At 33.1% G+C, this 23,959-nt stretch overlaps 1 protein-coding gene across 1 annotated transcript; it reads left to right on the top strand.

The window, feature by feature from the left end:
• Positions 1-204: 204 nt before the first annotated feature.
• LOC132563056 (transmembrane protein 87A-like) lies at positions 205-23,413 on the top strand. Its single transcript, XM_060227816.1, has 21 exons — positions 205-306; positions 1,570-1,630; positions 1,925-2,019; positions 2,438-2,569; positions 4,402-4,452; positions 5,671-5,922; positions 7,962-8,003; positions 8,687-8,825; positions 9,010-9,071; positions 9,753-9,873; positions 10,191-10,253; positions 10,964-11,063; positions 11,450-11,543; positions 12,315-12,392; positions 12,766-12,874; positions 13,026-13,084; positions 13,449-13,552; positions 14,910-14,980; positions 16,186-16,259; positions 16,736-16,788; positions 17,578-23,413. The coding sequence occupies exons 1-21, from the start codon at positions 205-207 to the stop codon at positions 17,651-17,653; spliced, it is 1,938 nt and encodes a 645-aa protein (XP_060083799.1). The 3' UTR covers positions 17,654-23,413.
• Positions 23,414-23,959: the final 546 nt, after the last annotated feature.

Raw genomic sequence — 23,959 nt, 5'->3', positions numbered from 1 at the left:
TAGTCAGATCGTGGAGGTTTAAGATTGGTGGAATTAAAAAATATATTTTCTATTAGATTATCGAAAATTTCTTTTTGTAGACTAATGACGAAAACTCAATCCAGGTATAAATTTCGTTTACTATTATAATCCCTTTAACTCATTTATTAAATTTACACGTAAACAAACTTTATTAACTGCTGTCCTGCACTTTCAGTTTCCAGCATGACGGAAATCATGTTGCGACTTAGCGTAACCTTACTTTTCCTTGTAGCAGGTGTTGTTTCCATCCCGGAACAAGGGAAATGGGTTGTCTCATTTGACCAGGTATCCATGATTTGTTTTGCTATGAAATTTAAGTAAAAAACTGAACTGATATACAAGATTGTCGCATTGGAGTAAGATGTACATAGCAACTGCCATGTCACGTCATGATGACATGTCGTCTGCAGAAATAGCTGTGTATTTAGACATTCAGTTTTCAACATGGGTAAACAAATTTCGATATATACAAGTTCAGGCATATTACGGATGCTACACGCTTTCATTTCAATGTATATTTTTACATGTACCCCGAACATGTTTGATATTTAGATTTCGGACGGGTAGTTTTCGACACTCGTGATCGAATAACAGCACGCCAATATTAGTCAATATTGTAGCGTCTACCAATGTCAAGTAGTCTTATGTTGGTGAAAACGCTTGAATACTCAGCATGTAAAAATATCACGACAGCAAAGTTAATCGGAGACCATGCACTATGCATCCTGTTACTTTTCCATATTTAATGATAAAATCACAGTCTTGTTCGAAAGTACCTTTGGGAAACAATAGGAAATCCTCAATATTCATAGAAGAAAGCAACCGCTGACAATAGAGCATAGTAAACATTACAAAATCAAATACGATTGTATTGTGTAAATCGTGATGGTACTTGTATGTTATATTTGGACCTGATTGTTGATCAAAAGTTCAGATGTTGTGATTAGGATTCAATTTTAAATAGCAATTGCAAGTGAGCAACACAAATCCTTTGGAGCTCATGTTGAATATTGTTTGTCCATGTGCAGCAGATTTTACTAAATTATCAATATATAATGGGGTTCATTATTTATTTCAATATTTCTGCTAGGTATCAAACTTGGGAACTCTGGTTTACTCTGCTTAAATTGAACATATTGAGCTAAAGAAAATTTCTCTGTAGCTGAGTGGTATATTATGGCTATAAGTATTTACCAGGGATACATACTTTCCCCAAGGAAAGAACTTGTCCTTATGTTTCCTAAGTATACAGGGATGCCTGTGTTCCCACCTCCAGGGCACCTACATGCTGCTTATGCAAGAGATATAATTATATATTTCAATGCCTCTACTAAGGATTAAACACCAGACCTCTGGTGTACTAAGCTTGCTCATTCAATGGAGCTGATAAAAAAATCTCTTGCTGAATGCTTTATTGCTGCCCAAATTTACCAGGGTTACAAATACTTTTTGAAAGAATCACGAAATATTTAATGATTACTATACAATAATATCCATATAATATAACATTTTCTTGCTTAACTACAATAATTCTTTTTGATTTTTAAGGATCATACAATATTTGGAGTAATGAAGAGTATGTACAAGGGAACTCGTGTTGCAGTGAAAAGTAAGTAACCTTCAATAATTGAACAATACAGTTTACTGTAGTTGATTTTGTGAATTATATATCTGTGGGATATTATATCAAACCTGAAAAGTACATTGCACAAATATGTCCTTGCATCTAAAGAAATCTAACTAGACAGCACAAAAATTATATTGTGATTTAGATTTTAATTTATTCAGATTATTCATAGAGGATGGCCTTAGTAAGACCAAAATTATTTCAGTTACAATATTGACATATGACTGTATATTTTTAAAAAAAAAATTCAAAATGCTTTTTGCTCCTATTTCACAGTCGACTGTAATGACTTAGAAGGAGATTTAGAGATACGCTGGCTGTTGAGGTACTCGCCATGTTCAGAAGAATATATTGGACTTGAGTCTAATCATGTAAGCAAAAATGTTACATAAGCTTACAGCTTTTTATAGCCATTTAAAATTTTATATAGGTCCTTCAATAAGATTTTGCTGTATATATGTATGTTAGAGCTGAATCAGTGACTTCTTTTCTGATACATGGTTCAACAATGAAATAAAGTAAAATAATGATCTGCTGTTAAACATGAAATGTTTGGAGGTACTTTCTTTCATGGTTTAAGCCTAATACACCCTTTCAAGGATGAAAACATTCATGGATGTCACATAATTCCTATATATGATGTCTTCCTAATTAGTCTACAGTCACAAATGTTTCTGCACAACAAACATCTAATATTAGATAGTTACATCGGAACCAGTCTTAAATTTTCCGAAGTACTGTTTTTTTAAGTACATTTTAAATATATGTATAAATTTTCATTCTTTTCAGGAACTACAAAGACGCTACTTAGAAACTCCACATGTGCAAATGATCAAAGAGTTTCAAAATAAATATAGCATCTATGAATTCTTTGCTGGTGAAAACACGACTAGTTGTAAAGAGGGTGTAATTTTACTACCAGTAAGTATTGCAAAAATTCAGACAATTAAATTTATGCAATAGGTTAACAATCACATTATCAGTTGTCAGTTCAAGTTATGTAATGTTTTCAAAATATTTACAATTGAATTTATACACAATGTAGTAAAATCTTAAATACTGAATTACAGTTGTAGGGAATTCTCACTGAGAGGAAGCACACAAATGATCAAAAATCAGTTTTTCCTTTGTAGCAGACATATTATGCATTGAACTGCTTTCAGTTTCGGGAATGGCAATATGAAAGCCTGTAACATAACAGGAAAATAGGATGGACCAAATACTACATACTATATATTCTGTACCTTGTGCTATGTTTTAAAATTGATCTAAACTTTCCTTGTAAACAACCCTTTCCCCTTGTTTGCATACTCATTGCAAATTATTGGCCAATATCATCACTCATATGTTAGACCTCATAGTTATCAAACCTTATTATAAATTATACTAACCACTATGTAAAACTTACAATATTTTAAAGAAACAATTTTTAACATTAAGATAAAAGCACATTGGTGATTGTTTGCTAAACATGCTCAGTGTCATAGAATAGGGTACATCCAGTACAAAGATAGTACATTACATGCTATTGAAAAATATGCAAACATTTTTTGATATATATTGTTATACTTCAAACTTTTATTGGAATTTGTTGCAGGATCATTTTGTTTCATTATCAGTGTTATGAATCAGAATCCATCATGTAATTTAGGCCCCTAAATTTTTCATTTAACTACCATTTGAATGATATAAGTAAAATTAAAGCAAGAATTTAACCTTTTCAATGCTAAAGTATATTTACTAATTATATGTCTAAGTTGGCTGCGATAGTTCAAACATAAGTATCATTATTATTATGTTAAATATTTAGTGTGACCATAAGCTTCTCGTAAACCTTAGGCAAATAAATCAGAATAACATTATCTGGCTATTTTAACATTTTTTATAACCCATATGTATATATCTGATAAGTATTTCATTTCCATTGAGATTTCCAATTTTACCAAATCACTTTCTCTCATGTTTACTAATCATGCATGAAAAGCAGAGCTATTTGGGAATTTTTGTAAAAGTATTCAGACCTTTGAAACATGAATTGTCAAGTCATCATGTGTTCAGTGTTTATAAATTTGTTAATAAATAAAAAATAGTTTTTCTATTTCAAAAATAAACACATAGTGAATAGTGGTTATATAATTGTACAAAAGACACACAAGTGAACAGCACCTTTCTATATAATGATTATACAGAAGACACCCAAGTGAACAGCACCTTTCTATATAATGATTATACAGAAGACACGCAAGTGAACAGCACCTTTCTATATAATGATTATACAGAAGACATGCAAGTGAACAGCACCTTTCTAAATAATGATGGTAACACAAGTGGATAGCACTTATCATTTTACAATAATGGTACAACAGACATAAGTGCAAATTTAGAACCATATACAGTAGAGCCAAATCATGAAGTAATCTATATCATCTAGCTATTTCTTCCTTCTTCGACTAATCATTGATGCTAAGGACTTCTGAAACCTAGGAATACTTGATGGAAATCAAAATTGATTGAAAGAAGTGCAAAAATGTAGATGGGGAGAAACACTAGCCCCACAATTCAACAGATTGTGTGATTTCCATATATCTGATAATTTCAAAAGACTGTCAGGTATAAATCCCTCATGCCATATGTAAATATTGCTTCTGAAAAATATGTATCAAAATATTGCTTAATTTATTATTTGAGCTTGGTGATGTCATTGAATTATTGCAGACACTTGAAGATTCTGAACTGCTTTGCTTTGCTTTCAGGATTTAACAAATAGCAAGCCAACAATAGTTAATGATGGACCAAAAGTTTTAGTAAGTAAAAATGTTTTCTTGTTGTTGCTGTTGAAGGTTAAGTGTGTTTTTAACTTAAGTGCAAAATAAACTTTTAAATTAATTTGTTATTAATAGAGTGTTTAGGAATAAAACTGTTTGAGGTGTATGTGTTTGATTTTCACTGTAACCCTGGATTAGTCCTCCAATGATAGTATGGTGAAGGTGATGACCCAATGTAATGCTGAGGAAATGATCAGTCTCAACAACAGTCACATGGCTAACAGACAGGCCAATGTGGAGGGCATAGTTTGACCCACGGACAAGGCAAAGTTAGAGGACATAGTTTGATGTTCTTACAGGCAAATTGTTGAGGGGAAAATTTGATGTATAGACAGATATAGAGAACATTATTTTATTTACAAGCAGGCAGAGGTGGAGGGCATAATTAACTAGCAGGCAGGTAAAGGTAGAGGGCATAGTTTGACTGAAAGCCCAGTCATTTGGCAAACTTTTGTTTTGTGATTCAGAGAGATTTTATGAAATTTCCACCTGATGACTATGCAAAGGTAATATTAAAAGATACTTCAGCTGACCGGTATCTGTTTAGAAATGCTTGGTGGAGATATCAAAACAAGTATGAATTAATTAAAGTAGGTCTCACTGAAAATTTTTTATGAAGTTCCAACGTCTACCGCTAAAAAAAAATGATGTTCCCTCGACATACTTTTTGTGATGTCACATCACAGGTAGATTGAGGGTGTGAAGTCATTAAGCAATAATAATCAATGGAAGTATGTTTAGTTTACAAAGAGAGATTTTCAACCTCTTTAGATCAGTACCAATGCATGATATCATCATGAGTATTTCATAGATAAGTTGGGGATTTTTTCACTATATCTAAACATTATATAAATAAATTCATTTTTCTATTCATCTTTTTGGTGAAGGATGAGTTAGGGCTCAGATTATAGTAGAGGACATAGGCATATTTCTTTGGTATATTGGAGGCAATTTCATGCAGAGTTAATATTGCTGAATATTGCATTGGTGAATTCGTGAAAAAAACCAACCTCTTCGTGGACTTTAATGTAACAAAGCCTACATTAATTCTCAGGATAAAAGTAGGGGTATGTTTAAAGAAGAAGGGACACTTGGTAAGTCAAACACAAAAACTCCATAACCATGGTGACCTATTAGTATAGTAAACTTGAAGGTATCATTGAAGTTTGATTAAGGAACTGAACTTGTTTTTTAAAGGCCACAAATAAATCTGCACAGAAAGATCCTACTGGAAGCTCTGATGACTCTGAACAGTCAGATAAAGCACCTGTCCCACAGCAGGACTCTAATCCTGCATCTAAGAAAGCTGATGCAACAAAAAATCCACAAAATAAAGCTAACCCTCCACCCTCAACCACAGCACCAACCACATCAAAGGCTTCGTCTACAAACAAGGGCTCAGCTAGGAAGAGAAGGGAAGCCGCCAAGGCCTCTGATGATGATAAGAAGGTAACTTGATACTGGAATACATGTTCCCATTAATGTTTAGTGATTATAACAAAGATGGCGATGACAGTATTACCCAACTTGTGAGAAGAAAGACGAAGTATTGCACTTATCAAATGCATTTATCAATTATTCAATGGCAAAACAGTGAGCTTTTTTTTCTTCTTCTTATTCTTCATCGTCTGCCGTAATACCCCCGAAAAATGTATCTTAAGCTTTATACAAAGGTATGTGTAATATGTAATAGGAAAGCTGACCTTGCAGATAGATCTGTTCTGTGAAGTGTTATCTGTGTATTTGTGAATGTTGTTCAACTTAATAATGATTTGGTCTAATCAGCCTCTAAGTGCATGCTAACCTCTAAAAATACTGAAACCATAAATCATTTTAACATAAAGTAGTATGACTGTATTTTACAGATTATGTGCTGTGTCTTTTTACCTTGTTAATCAGGCTTGCAGCTTATATACTAATGCGGCTTAGATATGGACGAAAAAAAAGGCAGGATGAAAAAAAATAATAACATGAAGTGTATTAGTACACCAGTACGAGACAGTACAGAGATTTTTTACGAGTACCTGCCCGTCACATGTTTGTGACTGAAACAGATTGTCTAGAACCATTATTTGCGATTGTATACAGAATGATTTAAAGAATAGAATAAAAATTACATTCTCGTGGATTAAGTTAATCATACCTGTAATATGAATCACAATAATATCTTCTTCGCTTTCGCAGTTGCTTCAAAGCCTTAGCGTAATTTTCTCATAGTCCCTTGCATCCTGGGATTGATAGTCATCGGGTTATAGGTCAAATTCTAGAATTATCGCCATACTTGTTTATGATATGAATGGCTTTGTGTAACTCACAAGAAGAGATAATATTGGACTATAAGAACTTGGTCAGCATGCTATGACCTTCGTTAATATTTAACAGTACAGACAATGATGGAGAGATAGTTTTGTAAACTGTGCATAACGCCAAGTCCTTTATCTATGTGTAGACAATCTGTGAAGGCACCCAAGCCAAACGAGTTTGATATTGGCTTTTTTTCGTTTTATGAAATCCATCAATGAAATAAAGGATTATTTGTGTATAATTCATTTGCGAATTTTGTTAAATGTTTGGTTGATGATCTTGATAAATTGCCATCAATTGTCTGTCATATCAACAAATTTTGGTTAGCGTAAGGATTACCTCTTCGCAAGAAATGGTGCGGCTTATATTATGGTGCAGCTAACATGTGGATTAAATTGGGGGGAAATCGGTAAAAACCAGCTCAATGACATATACAGGTGTGGCTTATAACCCAGAATATACTGTAGTTGAAATTCACCACTTTATTCACATTCAAGAAAAAGGTGACAATTTTTTTTTATTCAGTTTCATCAACTAATGATTTCTTCTTTTGGCTGTTCTTCTGTTTCAGATTCTTTTGTGATGCAAATTTTTCAATATTCATTAGAAAGGTTTTAAAGTTTTTTAACTTCCAACTAGTTTCATCTCTGGTCAATGTTAAGACTGGTTAAATATTTATTTGTGCCATTGTGTGAAGTACGGGTCTCAAATCCGTGATGGCTGCTGTAGTTGACAGGTTTAAAAACACTTTCAAACTTCTTCTGAAGTTCCACCTGTACAAATGAGCTGAAAACTGGTTGGGTTGATAAGGAAAGAAAGCTTATAAAGTGTTCTAATTTTTCAACATGGCAGCCACAAGCTGATTTTTAACATCATTTTTGTTTTCTTGAACAACACCTATGCTAAACTTCTTGTCATACTCCTAAGAGGGATTCATTTCAAACTGTTGGATTATAAGTATTGTCAAGAACTTGTTCAATAAGTTTTTCTATTCTTTTAGTTTCGATGAACAGAACTCACTTGTTTGAGTGAGTCAAAAGGTGGAAGGTGAGACATATATTTTCAGGGAATTTTGAATACTCCAAAAAATTTAGTATTAAAAGTTTGTTTTAAAATCTGGTACTTTGGTTAGTAAGATAATGTTAGGAAGGAAAATCAGTATTTTTTTCTTTCTTTGACTTTAGGTTAGCAAGAAAGGGGTGTCAACGCTGAAAGCAGGAGATAAGGTAAGATGTTATCTGTTGTAACCTCATCAGTTGTGTGGACATAGTGTAAGGCATTTTTTTCTGATAATTTTTTTGGCATTGGTAAAAAAGAAGCTTGAGGAATAATATTTCATCATGATCTTAAAAGAGTTTGTGGTGAAGGTGTATACTTTTGACAGCCAGAGTTTAAGTAGCAAACAATAAAAAACAGCGATCTGAGAGCCCTTAGTATGTCACACACTAGTCCGAACATCCAGTCAATAGGTTATAAAAGTGTGCATTTAATTTGTTTAAAGAAATGCCAGTATTTTGTTTTTAAACAATGCTACTATATTTTCTTTTTTTTCAGTCAAATCTATTGTAATGAGATTTGTAATCAAGTTGCAATAATAAATGATAACCAATAATAAAAATATTCTTTTCCGCCAAATAAAAATGTCTTACACTTCTCCCCTGTTTTCCTTATTTCGTACCTTTTGTTTGGTTACTTTTTTTCTTTGGGAGATTCTGTATTTTTTTTGTTTTTTGTTTTTTGTTTGTTTTTGGTTTTGTTTTTTGGTCTGTTTTTTTTTAAACTGTTATTTTCATAAATTATCTGAAATATAACAATTGCTTAAGAAAAAAAATTATTGATACCTTGATCATTATATCCGATATATGGACTATTGTTTCAACTGTTGAAATGAGGAAATATTGTACTTCAGGTTGACCGACATTATTACCTGACAGCATGGAAGGATGGTGTGTATGCTTACATCCTCTCTATTCAAAGAAAAGAATCATTCCCTTTGGACACCGAAAGTAAAACCTCACCTGAACCACAGAAGTCCTTCCAAGTTGATGGTAAGATATATAAATATTGAAATCAATTGTTGAAGCTGTTCTTATAACAGATGTACAGTCAGTGATTAGTATTTCTATATCATACATAATGGTTTAATTTTATCTGGACCCTAACCGTGAAATCATTGCATACTACCAACAAAACTAGATGTCATTAAATACCGACCTTTCTTGTTGTTTACAGTGACTATTGAAATGATTGGTGATCATGAATACATTTCTGCACAAGATTGGCCGCTGTTGATTGTAAGTACACTAATCATTGTAATTCATTGTTAACTATTCACCAACCCATTGGTCATGGCACATTGAAGTTAAAGCAGAACTGAACAAAGTAAATCTTTCCAACGGGGTCTTGATAGCACAGTCAGTAGAGTATTGACTTAAACAACATCAGGTGAAGACCTAAGATGCATGTTTAGAAGCTCCTTTCCCATGGTGTTTTGTGTTTTTCTGGAAGCTGAGATGTGGATCAGTCTGCAAAACACTTTATGCCAATTGTTCAGGGTGACATTAATATATTGTTCTGTAAGATGAAGACCAGGCTCCACTTGTATAAAACATCTCAACTTGAGATTTCCTCAAGTCAAGATTTTCTTCAGCTGATATCTCCTCAAAAACGGCTTGTATAAGATTTTCACAAGGAACAGGAGGAAGGCATTGGCTAGGATGTCCTGAAATTCTTTGAGGAATTTTCATACAAGATATTTTCAAGGAGATATTAGATGAGGAAAATCTCGACTCGAGGAAATCTCAAGTTGAGATGTTTTATACAAGTGGGGCCAGGTACTCAAGAATTTACCACCTCAAACTGACCCTGGTTTTACATGGACAATAAACCCAGTAAGCAAACAAATCTATAATTTTCACTTTCTACACCCATAGATATTCCAGAAAAAATTAATATGTTGTGGTTTTTTTTTCCAGTTCTATGGTGTAATGGGTCTGGTGTACATTATATATGGCATTGTTTGGCTAGTGATGCTAGCCTGTAGCTGGAGAGACCTTCTAAGGGTACAGTTCTGGATAGGAGCAGTCATCGCACTTGGTACGTGTTTATAACTGTGATACGAAAATGCCACAGAACACTTGTACATCAAATTTAAAGATGGAATAAATTTCACAAAATTTGATATGGAAGAATATCAATTCAATCCATACTGATTTTTAGAAATTCATTTTGTACAGGGTCACTGTCACAACTTTTAACAACCTTAACTTTCATGCCTTTATCCTGCAGATTTCATTGGGTTTATTTGTTAAGAAGCTGATTAATCATGTTATCTATTTGTATATATTTATATTAACAGTAACAGTCTAATTTTGTATCTTTTGGGTTTACAAACTGTCTGAATATTACAACAGGTATGTTGGAGAAGGCAGTGTTCTATGCGGAGTTTCAGAGCATTTCCAGCACTGGACAGTCAGGTAAATGATTGATTCTGCATACATAATTTTAACTTTTACATTTTATCTGTAATTCACTTATGTAAAAGGAAATTGTCAGAATTCAGTCAGTTAGAGCTCTGGCAAACATTACCTCAAGTGAAGAATTGGGTCATGTGGACAGCATGCGACAGGCCACCCATACGTTGTTCATTGAGGTTGTGTAGCCACCAGCAACTACAAAGAGGCCCCACCTTAGTATGATCCTGGCTGAGTGATAAATGCAGCAATCCATGCTGTAATTCATTGTGCAATATGACCAGGATACTCTGATAAAAAATTAAATTCAACCTTCAACTTTTCATTGTGGTGCATATACAGACATGTAGAAACATTAGCATATCTATATACTGGTGCAGCATCACAATATTCAATATATTTCTAGATGCCAAGATGGCAGCATATTCCTCCTTATTCAAAGTCAAGGAATTGGCTTATTTCAGGACAATGAAATAGCACTGGTTTATGATTATACTGACCATCATATATGTTAGTGAGCATATCACAGGTATAGGTTTTTAAAAATAAATTATGAGTTTATGTTATTAGAAAATGTTCTGACTGTACTGATACATTTTACATATCTTAGCATCTATACCCACATATTTCTGTATACAGACTTAAATTCATAAAGCTGGTTTACAATAAAACCATTACTGTATATGTATTGTTGGTATTTTTTTAATTTCCAGTAAGAGGAGCTATTATATTTGCTGAGTTTGTGTCATGTACGAAGAGGACTTTGGCAAGAATCTTGGTCATCATTGTCAGTCTTGGATTTGGCATTGTGAAGTAGGTTATAGATGATCAATATCTATGCATTAGAATTACCTAAAATAGTTAATGTTTCTTTAATCTGGCTGACTAATTAATCTCTTAGTTTCAGTTACATTAGAGTGTTGATATTTTCACCAGTATCTTAAGATTTAATTTACTGGTAAAGATTGTGTTATTTTTTTTCTAATATTTTCTTTGTCATTGATGTAGGTATAACAAGTCAGTTCTACAGTACTCCATTGAAATGAAAGGAATTCAGAAATACAGTTTTATTAGCTTATGTGTTTAATAGATCAGTGATGGTCTCTGTCTATACATCTATCAATAACTTTATGGTGACTTCCAGTGCCAATGATCTTTTTCTGAAAGTTTTATTTGAAATACATCCATTTGTTTTACAGGCCTAGATTGGGTCCTACATTCAGGAAAGTGATTGGTGTTGGAGCTCTCTACTTCTTTGTCAGCTTGATTGAGGGCTGCATGAGACAACTACAGGTAAAATGTTTCTTTAAACTGAAGGTTACATGCTTTCTTACAGGTATACTTAGGTTACATGCTTTCTTACTGGTATACTAAGGTTACATGCTTTCTTACTGGTATACTAAGGTTACATGCTTTCTTACAGGTATACTTTGGTTACATGCTAACTTACTGGTATACTTAGGTTACATGCTTTCTTACTGGTATACTAAGGTTACATGCTAACTTACTGGTATACTTAGGTTACATGCTTTCTTACTGGTATACTTAGGTTACATGCTAACTTACTGGTGTACTTAGGTTACATGCTTTCTTACTGGTATACTTAGGTTACATGCTTTCTTACTGGTATACTTAGGTTACATGCTTTCTTACTGGTATACTAAGGTTACATGCTTTCTTACTGGTATACTAAGGTTACATGCTTTCTTACAGGTATACTTAGGTTACATGCTTTCTTACTGGTATACTTAGGTTACATGCTTTCTTACTGGTATACTTAGGCTACATGCTTTCTTACTGGTATACTTAGGCTACATGCTAACTTACTGATGCATCTATCTCTTGTCTAAAAATGGTAAACAACAATTATTATTTAAACTGTCTTTTGTAAGGGATTGACATGTGAATTGAACTTTTGAAAAGTGCACAATTTTATTTATTTTTACTAATAGCTAATAACACTATTAGTGTAAGCATGGTTTATTTTTTCTTAATGAAGGAGAAATGATTTTAATTGTGCCTTATTCTGATTATATCATTAAATTTTCATGTTTTGTTTTGCAGACAAAGGGTGATAACTCTAAAGACATCCTTGCAGCACAGGTTCCTCTAGCTGTGATTGATGCTTCCATCTGCTGGTGGATATCCTTTTCTAACTATACTTCATGACAAATTTTTTATAATGTCTCAGTACATCAGTTAAAACTGTTTATTGAACATTAACTGGCAGATACTTCATCTGTTAATACATTTCAATGCAGTAATAATTTCACATATGGTAGGTTATTTTTACTTGATTAAAAATCCAGCAAAGTTACCCCTTGTAAAATCAGTACATCTGCTGTCAAACTTTTATGTCATGCTCCTTTTATTGTCTCGGCTAGCATGTTTAATTGTGAAAAGTTAAGCTATTTTCCCAGATTTCCAGACAACAAATGTTAAACCTATGCTGCAGAATGCAATTTATATTTATATAGTTTAAAATCTATTGGTATTTCTCCTTGATTTATATCACATTTTTGCAAGTTTGATCCAAACTACAAGAACACTCAGGCTGCGAAGGAACATAGTCAAATTGTCTCTTTACAGACATTTTACAAACTTACTCATTTTTGCTGTTCTAGGTAAGTAGTCTCTTTTTCTAACTGGAGGATAAAACCACACTTACAAATGAATTGAAAAATAACTACGTACATACAGCACCATTAGAGCTTTTTGGGAACTCTACCTTGTTCAACTGAGCTATCATTGATAATTTTCTATCTTATTTTTCAGCATCTGTGGTGTATATGATCTGGTCTTTGTCATCACACAAGTTAAAAATATGTATAACCGTGAGTATTTTTTGTATTTGTCATCAAACAGATTAAAAATCTGTATAACCGAAAGTATTTTAGTCAGGTTAAAAATCTGTGTTATCGTGAGTCTCTTGGTCTTTGTCATCAGGTAGGTTAAAAATCTGTAAAACTGCTAGTATTCTTGGTTCCTTGTCATCAGATAGGTTAAAGATCTGTATGTGTAACTAGTTATTTCTGGTTTCTCATTAAAAATGGAATGCACTGAGTCATCATGAAATTGAAGTTTGCTGAGATTTCTTCACTGCATGGAAATGTGGAAATTGTCTCTTTGGTTACATGTCTATATACCTTGTAGTTATATTCATGGTTTTGTAACTGTATCGTTAAATACTGATTTCAGGACTGGCGAGAGTTGTGGGTGGATGAAGCTTTCTGGCACTTATTGTTTTCTGTCATGCTACTAGTCATTATGGTGCTATGGCGACCGTCCGTCAACAATCAAAGGTTTGTATGACTAGATCTACGAGGTGACCAGCTATACTTGTTTTATTTAATCATATTCCTCAACGTTATTTGCAGAATACAATTCACTTAATTAGGTAATCATTTCTGAAACACCGTCAGCCACAAGTTTACTGTCTGAAAACCATGGTCAGTGACAACAAAATTATGATAAAAATTTGACAAAAAACATCATTTTGACAAAATCTTAGATGCAAGTAAAGGTAAGCAAAACACTGCAGATTTACGGTTAACAGACTACAGTGTATTTTGTTTTAAGCTTGGTTGCCTTATTCTGTATAAATTCTAACTTTCACTTGTGCACCTGTATAAATGCAGGGATTAATGTTGATCAAAAATAGACATAGAGCTCATTAACATAGATATGGCTGACCGAACACAGTCATTCTGACTGAAGCCAGGAAATTTTTACCTGTGACAAGGTGAAGTTTGACACTAAAAAAAGTAAATTTTGATAGAATTGAGAAGGGATGGACCACTAAATGTATTCAACGCAAACACAGTTTTTGACTCAACAGTGTTCGAATCATAAGTGTTTAATTTGCTAAGATAAAGAAGAGAAAAATCGGGACTGAACAAAACGTTCGACTTATCCTGTGTATTTGATTCAGATGTGTTTGACACAAGTGAGTTTTACTGTATTGCCATTTTTAGAGAAAATATTAGATAAAATTACATCACATTATCATTAAACAATATTTTTTTTTGTAAAACCTAGAGCTGTATTGTACCACATTTGAAGGTTAAATTGACTAAACATTGACATCATTAAATTATATCATATTTAAATACAAATCATTACACCGTGAAATGAAAGAATGTCAGTATGACATTACAGTATTGTCTGATCAAACTACATCTTGTTTCAATACTAAGTGTTATGTTGTAAGAATGTTAAAACAACCTTACAGTATTGTCTGATCAAATGATATCTTATTTCAAAACTAAGTGCTGTTATGAGAATGTTAAAAACAACCTTACATTATTGTCTGATCCAGTGATATCTTGTTTTATTTCAATATTAAGTGTTATATTGGGAGAACTTTAAAACAATATTATATCATTGTCTGATTAAATAACATCTGGTTTCAATATCAAGTGGTATGGTATGAGAATGTTAATACAACATTGCATTATTGTCTGATCAAATAACATCTGGTTTCAATATCAAGTGATATGGTATGAGAATGTTAATACAACATTGCATTATTGTCTGATCAAATAACATCTGGTTTCAATATCAAGTGGTATGGTATGAGAATGTTAATACAACATTGCATTATTGTCTGATCAAACAATGTGTTGTTCTACATGTAATACCAAGTGTTGTTCTATTCAGATATGCATTCTCTCCATTGTTGGATGCTGCTGATGAGGAAGACGATGAAACCTTGATGAATGATGCCTTTGGTGAGTACCATATGTATTTGCAATAAACTTAAGGAATTTGGAGGACGGAAGGTTTGCACGGTATTTGTCTGTATTTTCTGACCATCTTGTATGTCCTGTTTGTCCTTCTGCACTTTATCTTGTCCTGGCTTCATCTCCTGCATTACATTTTGACCTTTGACTTACGTGACAAAAAGTTTGTCCAGACTCTTTCTCCTAATTAAGTTATCACTGGAACTTCATTCGTGGGACATGGGTTGGTCAAGGTTAGAGTAGTTTGTCTTGTACCTAAAGCAGGTCACTGTGACTTTTATTTTGACCTTGGACAATCATTAAAGAAAATGTCTAATTGGAACCCACATTGTACACTACTTGTCACCAAAACTTCATACATGGGACATGAGTTGAATAGCTGAGTCAGCGTGCCATGTACCAAAAACAAGTCACTTGACCCAGATTTTACCTTTAACCTGAACAACATTGACTCAAAGGAGTAATGTTGCCTCTTCAAATCAGTTATGCGACTTCATCATTTGAAGTTCTGATATCACCTAATATAAGTAGTGATATTATTTAATTCATTTATGAATTTATACCACCTACAACTAAATAACCAAAATCTTTGGATACATGCTGTCACCAGATGCATTAATTATAGCAGAAGCAGTAGGTGGCACAACTTGGGTGTCATTGACAATGCTGTGACAACAATATATTTCCAAGAGCAAATGATAAAACTGATGTTTTTTTTAAATACATTTATGTAACATAACATCCAGATGTCAAACATGTCTCTTCACATTTAAGCCACATTTATCGACTTTAGAGATGTAAGCAAACATTATTGAATGTAGTGGGGTTGTTAAATAAGACATATCTAGAATAAGAAACCTTAGCATATGGTTTCACATTCAGTTGTGGGGGACTGTAATTCACTGAATTGCCTTGTTGAAAATGAAAGTCTATTAACTTGCATTTCATATCTACTGAAACAGTAGTTGTTAATTTTAATTTTGTTTCCAGGAAGTAAGGCAAAACGAATATAACTTTGTCAAATTGAATGTATGACATGCTCCCAGATTATGATAATGTAAAATCCTTACTGTGGAATTTCCCCATTGAGTTATTTTAATTTAGAGGTGTTTGTATTAACTATTGATTTCAATAATTTCCCTATTGGTTTTGCTAAGTACAAACAAATTAATACATTTTTCCTTCTTCTTTAGATGGCATGAAGATGAGGGGTGTGAAAAGTCCCGTAAATGGATCACCTAAACAGAGAGATGGAAGAGCCTCTATCGTAAGTATTAACTCAGATTCTTGTGTGTAGTCCATTATCACATGATTGCCTTGTAGTATAAATTTGATATAACACAGCCATAATAACACTGTGTTAACATCATGTTTGGATGCTATCACGTGATTGTGTCCATGATGACAAAATATCTAGACATTATTATGTATATACCATTTGATCTCAGATGATGATTTGGATTCCTGATATGATACCTTGATCTCAAACTTTTATCCATGTGTAATTAATTTATTAAAGCATTCAGCAAATTGATATTACATCTTCATTAATTCAGTATGATATTTGTGTAAGATCCTGTATATATTGTTAGGTGTAGAAATAAAATGTTCTCTATGGAAAAAGTTTAATATGTAGTTCAGTTTTTGGAGAGAAGTACACCAAGCCATGGAGTAAGGTTTTTGGTTGAAATCCACTTTCATAAATATCATTTACGAGACTGACATGATTGTTTTTATCTGCAGGAGGATGATCTGAAGTGGGTGGAAGAAAACATTCCAACGTCCATCACAGACAAGTAACTATATTTCCATCCTACTTCATTAATACCAGCACACAATAACCATCATCCACGCTCTGATGAAAAAATCAAGTAGTAATGATTTACATAGAAAGCAGATAAGGTTTAAGCAAAGTTTTTTAAACTCATGTTTATAATGAAAATATCTGCTTGTACTATATTGAAAAGCATTGGTCATTTAAAGAAAAAATTGAAGAAGGGAAATCTTTGTTCTTTTCAAATAGATGGGTACTTTGAACACATGTTTTTTACAGTGAAGACAACAATTTTTTGTCTGTGATAGTTTGAAGCCTCTCTAGTATTGTTTCAATTATAATTTGAATTGTTCAAACACGTCACAAGACTGTATATATGACTACTTGTGATCACCATTTACGTCAATGTTAAAAGCTGTGGGTAGTGGGCTGTAATTGTCACCACTGTTTACTTAATTTTTTATAAACTGACTGAAGGTTTACCATGTGCTAATTACACCCCATCACCCTGTAGATAAAGTAATATCTTTGTCATTGTTTTTCCATACATAGCAAAATAGCTGTGGCACAAGAAAGCTCATGAACCCTTCAACAGTTCATACTTTCACCATACTATTATGCATGTACTTATCAAGCTCTGATTTGGTTTTGGCAATTATCAGTCTTTGTTAAGGGTCATGGTTACAGGGTCATTGTCACATCTTACCATCTTGTGGGTACTATCTTCCTCAAAATGATTATTTCATGATATGTTATGAAAATCAAAAATGTTAATATCCTGAAGTTTCTATTTTCCTCTACCCTGTTTCAGGGCTCTGCCAAGTCTACTGGACGACTCCGAAGAAGAAATGATGACAGCCAAATATGAAGTGAATAAGATGCAATAGCGAGAATGGTATAATGTAAAACAATGTGTAGTCGTAATCATTATGTGATATTGTGATATACTTTTCATGTGAATTTTATCCTAAATTCACTGTAATTGAAGAGAGCCCTGAGAATTCTTCACCTGTTCTAACCACATGTAACTGCTTGAAGTTGTGAACTACTGAATGCTGATAATGGGTCTTGTTGTCTGGAGCTCAGAATGAGACTTTAATATCATGTATATCCAGTTTGGTTGGTATCAAATATTGTGAAGTAGAATTAATATCCATGGTCCTGTAATAAGACCACACCCCGACTTTGAGTTGCAGGTAATGGGTTAGCTCCCTTGTCTCATTGCAGGATGAAAATGAAAACTTTTATTAAAATCTATCTGACGGCTAAATTCAGACAGATCTTTTTCTGTTGACAGTGGTAAGATTGATTCCTTCCTGCTTGCTGAAGTCAGATTGACCTCAAATTTTTTTTTGACAACCTCTGATGTCAGATTGACCAATGTCAGTGGATTATGTACGGGTGCCATAACCGTTTTTCTTAAGTTAGATTGACTTTTGTCAGTGGCTGAAGTCAGACAGACCACTGCCTGTTAAGGCAGGTTTTAGTGACCGCAAATTGCTTTTTGATGAGAACAACAACTTTCTGACCTGAGATTGACCTTAACTTGAGGTTCAATATAATGCCAGTATTTCGCAGAAATCCTTGCAATTGAGTGCTGATAATTAATATGGTCTCACTCAATTAGTAATCCTTGTTAATGCGTGACAAATGACAAATTAAAATAACATGCTTTCTGAAGTGTTGTTTCAGGGCTTAATCAGTGAGGTGTTAAAGCACAAACATCTCTATGGTAACGGAACACTAGTTATGTTTTGGTTTATAATTGTCTTTTTATAATGAGCTAAACACTTATATTATCGAGTAGATTTTTTGTGCTGTTGAATTTTCTATGTTTAATTGAATTGAAATGGACTTGTCAGGATGCTGTTCATTTCTGTAACTTCATGCTGTGTGTATCAAAATTCAGTTTTATATTGCACAAAACATGACCATATTAAGCTGACATTATAAATCTATACTAGTAGTTGACTTTTACCAATCTATAGTTTTCATGTTTTATGAATTTTGATCAACAGGGTTTAGGTTTAAACAGATGGTTAAATGATCATGCATTAAAGTTGGGGTGTTAATGTTGATTTTATGTTCTCCACGTTGAAGCATCTTCAGTAGTAAAATAGATGTTTTGTTTCTAAATTGATGCTTGAATTACCTTGATTACTATTTTGTTACAAATCTTAAGGTCCATCTTTAGATTAATTTTGATACTGTGCCATTAGCTTTTGTACAAAATTCACATACTTATGTACATGGCTACAACACATTGAAGACTGTATAAGTAGTTTGTAGGAATTTACTTTTGACTGCAAAATATGATATACTTCAAAACAATTTACACCCGTTTTTATGATAATGAATGCCTGGCATTGAATTATCACATATACAAAGTTAGCTGGGACCATAACAGCATACCAGATAGACAATAAGACGGATTGCTGATAATGTAAATGCAAGATGTCAGTGATATCTGCTTCCTGATGCTAGCCCCCATGGGAGACTGAAATGAAGATTTGGAAATACTTTCCAGTATGATAAAAATCGTCTTGTTTTGTCTATTTAATGGTTGGTAACTATGGTAATTATAAACACCTTTAAAGACATTCTCCAAACATTTAAAGATTTGATCACTAGCCTCAGGATGTTTGTTTTTCCATCGTGTTGTTAATGTCAGTTTAGGATCAATAGTTGTCTTACAACATTGGAGTTTTCATGATTTATCACATATTCATATAAAGTTCTGTGTATTAAAAAAACAATATTTTGTTTCCTTTAAGTTTTTATTTCCAGAGTTGATTAGTGTAGAGTAATATGGTAGTTATTAATCTATTAATTGTGAATGTGGTTTAAACAATGGTACAAAGTTGTAATTACCTCCAATTAGCTTCGAATTATTTCATGAATATAAGACGGGAAACATGTTTTTCTCCATGTTTGATTGTTTGTATGTGTGACTTTTCAATATTGAAACAAAATTCCAGGGTTAATGAGATTTTGTTGCAAATACAAAATCTTTTTAATTAAGATTAAATCAGATAAAAAATGTCCTGTTGTCTTTGAGACTTGTATGCATAATGAACGCTTCAGTGTAAAATAGTTGTTAGCCTGGTTCCATACAGACCAGATCAAGACTCATACCTGGTATACATTTATGAGAGAATGTAAATAATCCATCGGTCTTTAGATCCATTTATATGTTAATAAGAATTTGTATCTTGTGATTTGTAACTGGCAGTTTAACTTGTTTTTTGCAGTCTTAATATGTTCTAACAATGTCAGCATTTTTTGATACTTTCATTCCCATACTAAAAACCTTCTTTCCCAGAACAATTGTGCTTAGAAAATTCTTGATTTTAAAGTTTAATTTTGATGTATATCAAAGAGGGTTTTAGTTGTGTGGATGTATGAAGGTTTAAGTCACTTACAAATTTCAGTTAATTCTGGTAAATGTTTATAATGGAAATTGATGATTGTCATGTTACATATTACTCTGTAGTATAATCTTCACTATTTCTAGATCATAAAACGAAATTATAAGATACATACTTGAACTATTTTGAAGTTATGTATGGTATTCAATATCCCAAGAACATCTCAAAAACATGTGACATTGTATTCATTTTATAGGTCATGATGTGAAGGACATTTGTTAGTGTAAAGACACTAGTTTGTTGGTAAGGTACCATACATGGTTCTCTTTAGAATATGACTTAATTTAGACAGGATAAGGCTTTTGTGTTGTGTCATGCTTTCCAGCTAGACACAAACATAGATAGAAATCTAATGTTACAATGTCTACCCTTATTTTTGTAGGTGAATTTTTTGTTGAGAACAATCATTAAAGCATTGTTATTGACAATATTTTATCATATCAGTCACTGACCTGCTGTTTCAAGACTTGATGTTATATATAAGTGTAGGACTTCTAAAGGAACGTACTATCAATTATGTCTAAACTTTCATTACAGATATTCAGTTTATCCATTATGTTTTAGAATGTTGGGGATCTCTGTGTCTGGAAGCCAAATACAAAAATTGTATCATCTCCTTACTTCATGATAATAAATGTTCCTGAATGTATCACCAGATGTGATTTTTCAGAACCTGATCTATAAACTATGTGTGATTTACTGATCTATATCCTGTATCACCATTGCACTGAGTATTGTTGGTCCACACCAGTAAGGAACTGGCACCACTCTAATCAATACACTACTGATACATCATTGACTGTCTACACAATGTAATTGTAACTAGCATATAGCTGTGTGGTTTTCACTTGTTATCAGATAGTGTTTTTCCCTATCTTCCGTTTTGTGGAAATTTACGCAAATGTCATTTTCCTTATTTATTGTAGAGCTTTAGGTAATACAAACATGAATAAATGAATGAATGAATGAATGTTTGTGGAAGAAATTCGTGTTTGATAACAATAACATCATTACAGCCTACATTTTAAATGTTTATCATCAATCATGTATTAAATGGAAAGAGTAAGCATTACCCAAAATGTGATACATATTGTATGTACTGACAGAGATTGGTGTCTGTTTATCATTAACTCATGCCTGACAGTAGAATTATATAGCACCAATGCTGAAGTTTGTAGTCTCTTAAAGTTTATTCCTGGCCTATCATTTTGCTTGTACTACCTATTTAAATCCTGAATGGTAATTTAAGGGAATAATTCAGACAAATTTTTATTGTAAAATAGTCCCCCCTGAAGAAGAGAGTGTAATTCATTGTCAGTATTATGTAGTACCTTACAATTTGGTTTCTATATAATTGTAACTGGTTGTGAAACTATCTTTCTTTTGTAAATGAGGATGAATAAGTTCAGACACCTAAGTAAGCCGTTTAATAGCATAAACAGACACAAAATCTAATCATGATTGACTGACTTCTGAGTGTTCATACCAGTAATGAATGTACAATTGTATGTATGCATGATGGTAGAATCGGTGTATTTATTTGTAAAATGTAAATAGTGGTCTCTGTGTGGAATTGACAGGGGAAGTCTTTGTGTGTAATTTGTTCCAACTATGTATATGTACAGTGTGTATTTAATCTTAATGGTTCTTGTTTTAACAACATTAAATCTCTGATGGGTGTATATATTTAATAGATTGGTAAAATTTGTATACAAACTATGTAGCTCCTATATTTCCAAAAAAACTTCATTCTCTTTTTATGTATGGCTTGTAAAACATATGCAAAATATATGCTCCATGTATTTGTTCCTCACATTAGAGAGTTAGGACTGCAGCCTATGAACAATCTTGCATAAAATTCAGATCCAGTAAATTTGCTTCAAGACTAGAACTTTGGTTCCATTCATATCAAGGTTATTTATCATCAAAATTGGTTTGATTATAGTCTGATGTGTGTACTGCCAGTTTTGTATATCAAGATTGCTTCTTTATCTCATTAATAAGAATTTGAGCATAGGGCTAGTGATATCATTCAGTCTACAATAGTACACAAGACAGCTGATAATGTATATTTCAATGCCTTCCCAAGGCTTCGAACCCAGAACCTTTGGCTTACTAGCCTAATACTCAACTGACTGAGTTTTAAGTATTGCTCTAGTGTTTATCAAGGTAACATACTCCTCCAGAAAATAATTTCTTCTCAAATTTACAGACGTTTCAGCGCTGCTTATGAAAGTAACACCTAGTTTTATTCCACATTCTTACATGGGTGTCAGTGTAACAGAGGCCGTTATTTATTTCAATGCCTCCATTAGCATTCTTACCCAGAACCTCTGGCTTACAAGTCTGATGCTTAACGATCAAGCTACAGTACCACTCTCTCACACAGAGCAATGTATTACAGCTAGTACTTACCAGGCCTACATACATTTATAGTACTGGTGTTTATAGATCAAGCTACAGTACCACTCTCTCACACGGAGCAGTGTATTACAGCTAGTACTTACCAGGCCTACATGCATTTATAGTACTGGTGTTTATAGATCAAGCTACAGTACCACTCTCTCACATGGAGCAGTGTATTACAGCTTACCAGGCCTACATACATTTATATACTGGTGTTTATAGATCAAGCTATAGTACCACTCTCTCACACGGAGCAGTGTATTACAGCTTACCAGGCCTACATACATTTATATACTGGTGTTTATAGATCAAGCTACAGTACCACTCTCTCACACGGAGCAGTGTATTACAGCTAGTACTTACCAGGCCTACATACATTTATAGTACTGGTGTTTATAGATCAAGCTACAGTACCACTCTCTCACACGGAGCAGTGTATTACAGCTTACCAGGCCTATATACATTTATAGTACTGGTGTTTATAGATCAAGCTACAGTACCACTCTCTCACACGGAGCAGTGTATTACAGCTAGTACTTACCAGGCCTATACATACATTTATAGTACTGGTGTTTATAGATCAAGCTACAGTACCACTCTCTCACACGGAGCAGTGTGTTACAGCTAGTACTTACCAGGTCTACATATTCCACTTCATTGTTTACTAGTAGGGCTTTTCTTTTCATTTTCTTGGATTATTGTTGTGTATTTATTGATAAACCATGTATTATTAACCTAGAGCAAGTGTATATAGCTGATGGGAACACATTGTGAAATGTGTTATATCTTGTAAATAAATCCTTTGTCATAAAACCTTGTATTTTTGTCTTTTTCTTCATCAAGTATGAATAAATCTTTAATGCAAAATAATATAAAATCTAGAATAAAATTAGTGTATTCTCCTTGATGGACATGGACCATCCTTCACACTCCAGGATTACCATTACTTTGTTCTTTACACCCATAAAACATTTCTTGACAGTATTAAAGGTTCATGTGCCGTACCTTGCGGTTAAGACAAGAAGACTAGTTTGATGTTTTGATTTACATCAAACGACTCTCAAAGTCACATAAACTTATGTTGTCATGGCTTTGAAGTTGGGTGTCGCTCCATCCCATGATTGGTCAGTTTTTTCCTGAAACTACCCCAATCAAATTACTTCCTTGTGTCTTCAATTTTGTCAGGAAATGTTCCAGGTGAGCATAGAGAAAAATCGGTGGTAACCACAAGAGTATTAAGGATGAGGATGGCATAACTTTACCTGTATGATAAATCTGCAAATGTTTTAATGTGTAAAGTGATCAACAGAGAATGGAAATTCCACTGGTCTGTGAGATTTCTGATGCTGAATACAATAT

Source organism: Ylistrum balloti, unplaced genomic scaffold (assembly GCF_031769215.1).
Source record: "Ylistrum balloti isolate Yb309-2 unplaced genomic scaffold, AGI_CSIRO_Ybal_v1 Utg371574, whole genome shotgun sequence".
NCBI lineage: Eukaryota > Metazoa > Mollusca > Bivalvia > Pectinida > Pectinidae > Ylistrum > Ylistrum balloti.
Note: the sequence above shows the minus strand (reverse complement) of the source record. Positions and strands in the feature narration are given on the sequence as shown.

Bases quoted from the DNA above. Each gene is read 5' to 3' on its own strand.
- LOC132563056 (XM_060227816.1), top strand. From the start codon at position 205: ATGACGGAAATCATGTTGCGACTTAGCGTAACCTTACTTTTCCTTGTA. The intron at 2,020-2,437 runs GTAAGCAAAAAT...CATTCTTTTCAG, and splicing joins TTGGACTTGAGTCTAATCAT to GAACTACAAAGACGCTACTT. The intron at 9,874-10,190 runs GTACGTGTTTAT...ATATTACAACAG, and splicing joins AGGAGCAGTCATCGCACTTG to GTATGTTGGAGAAGGCAGTG.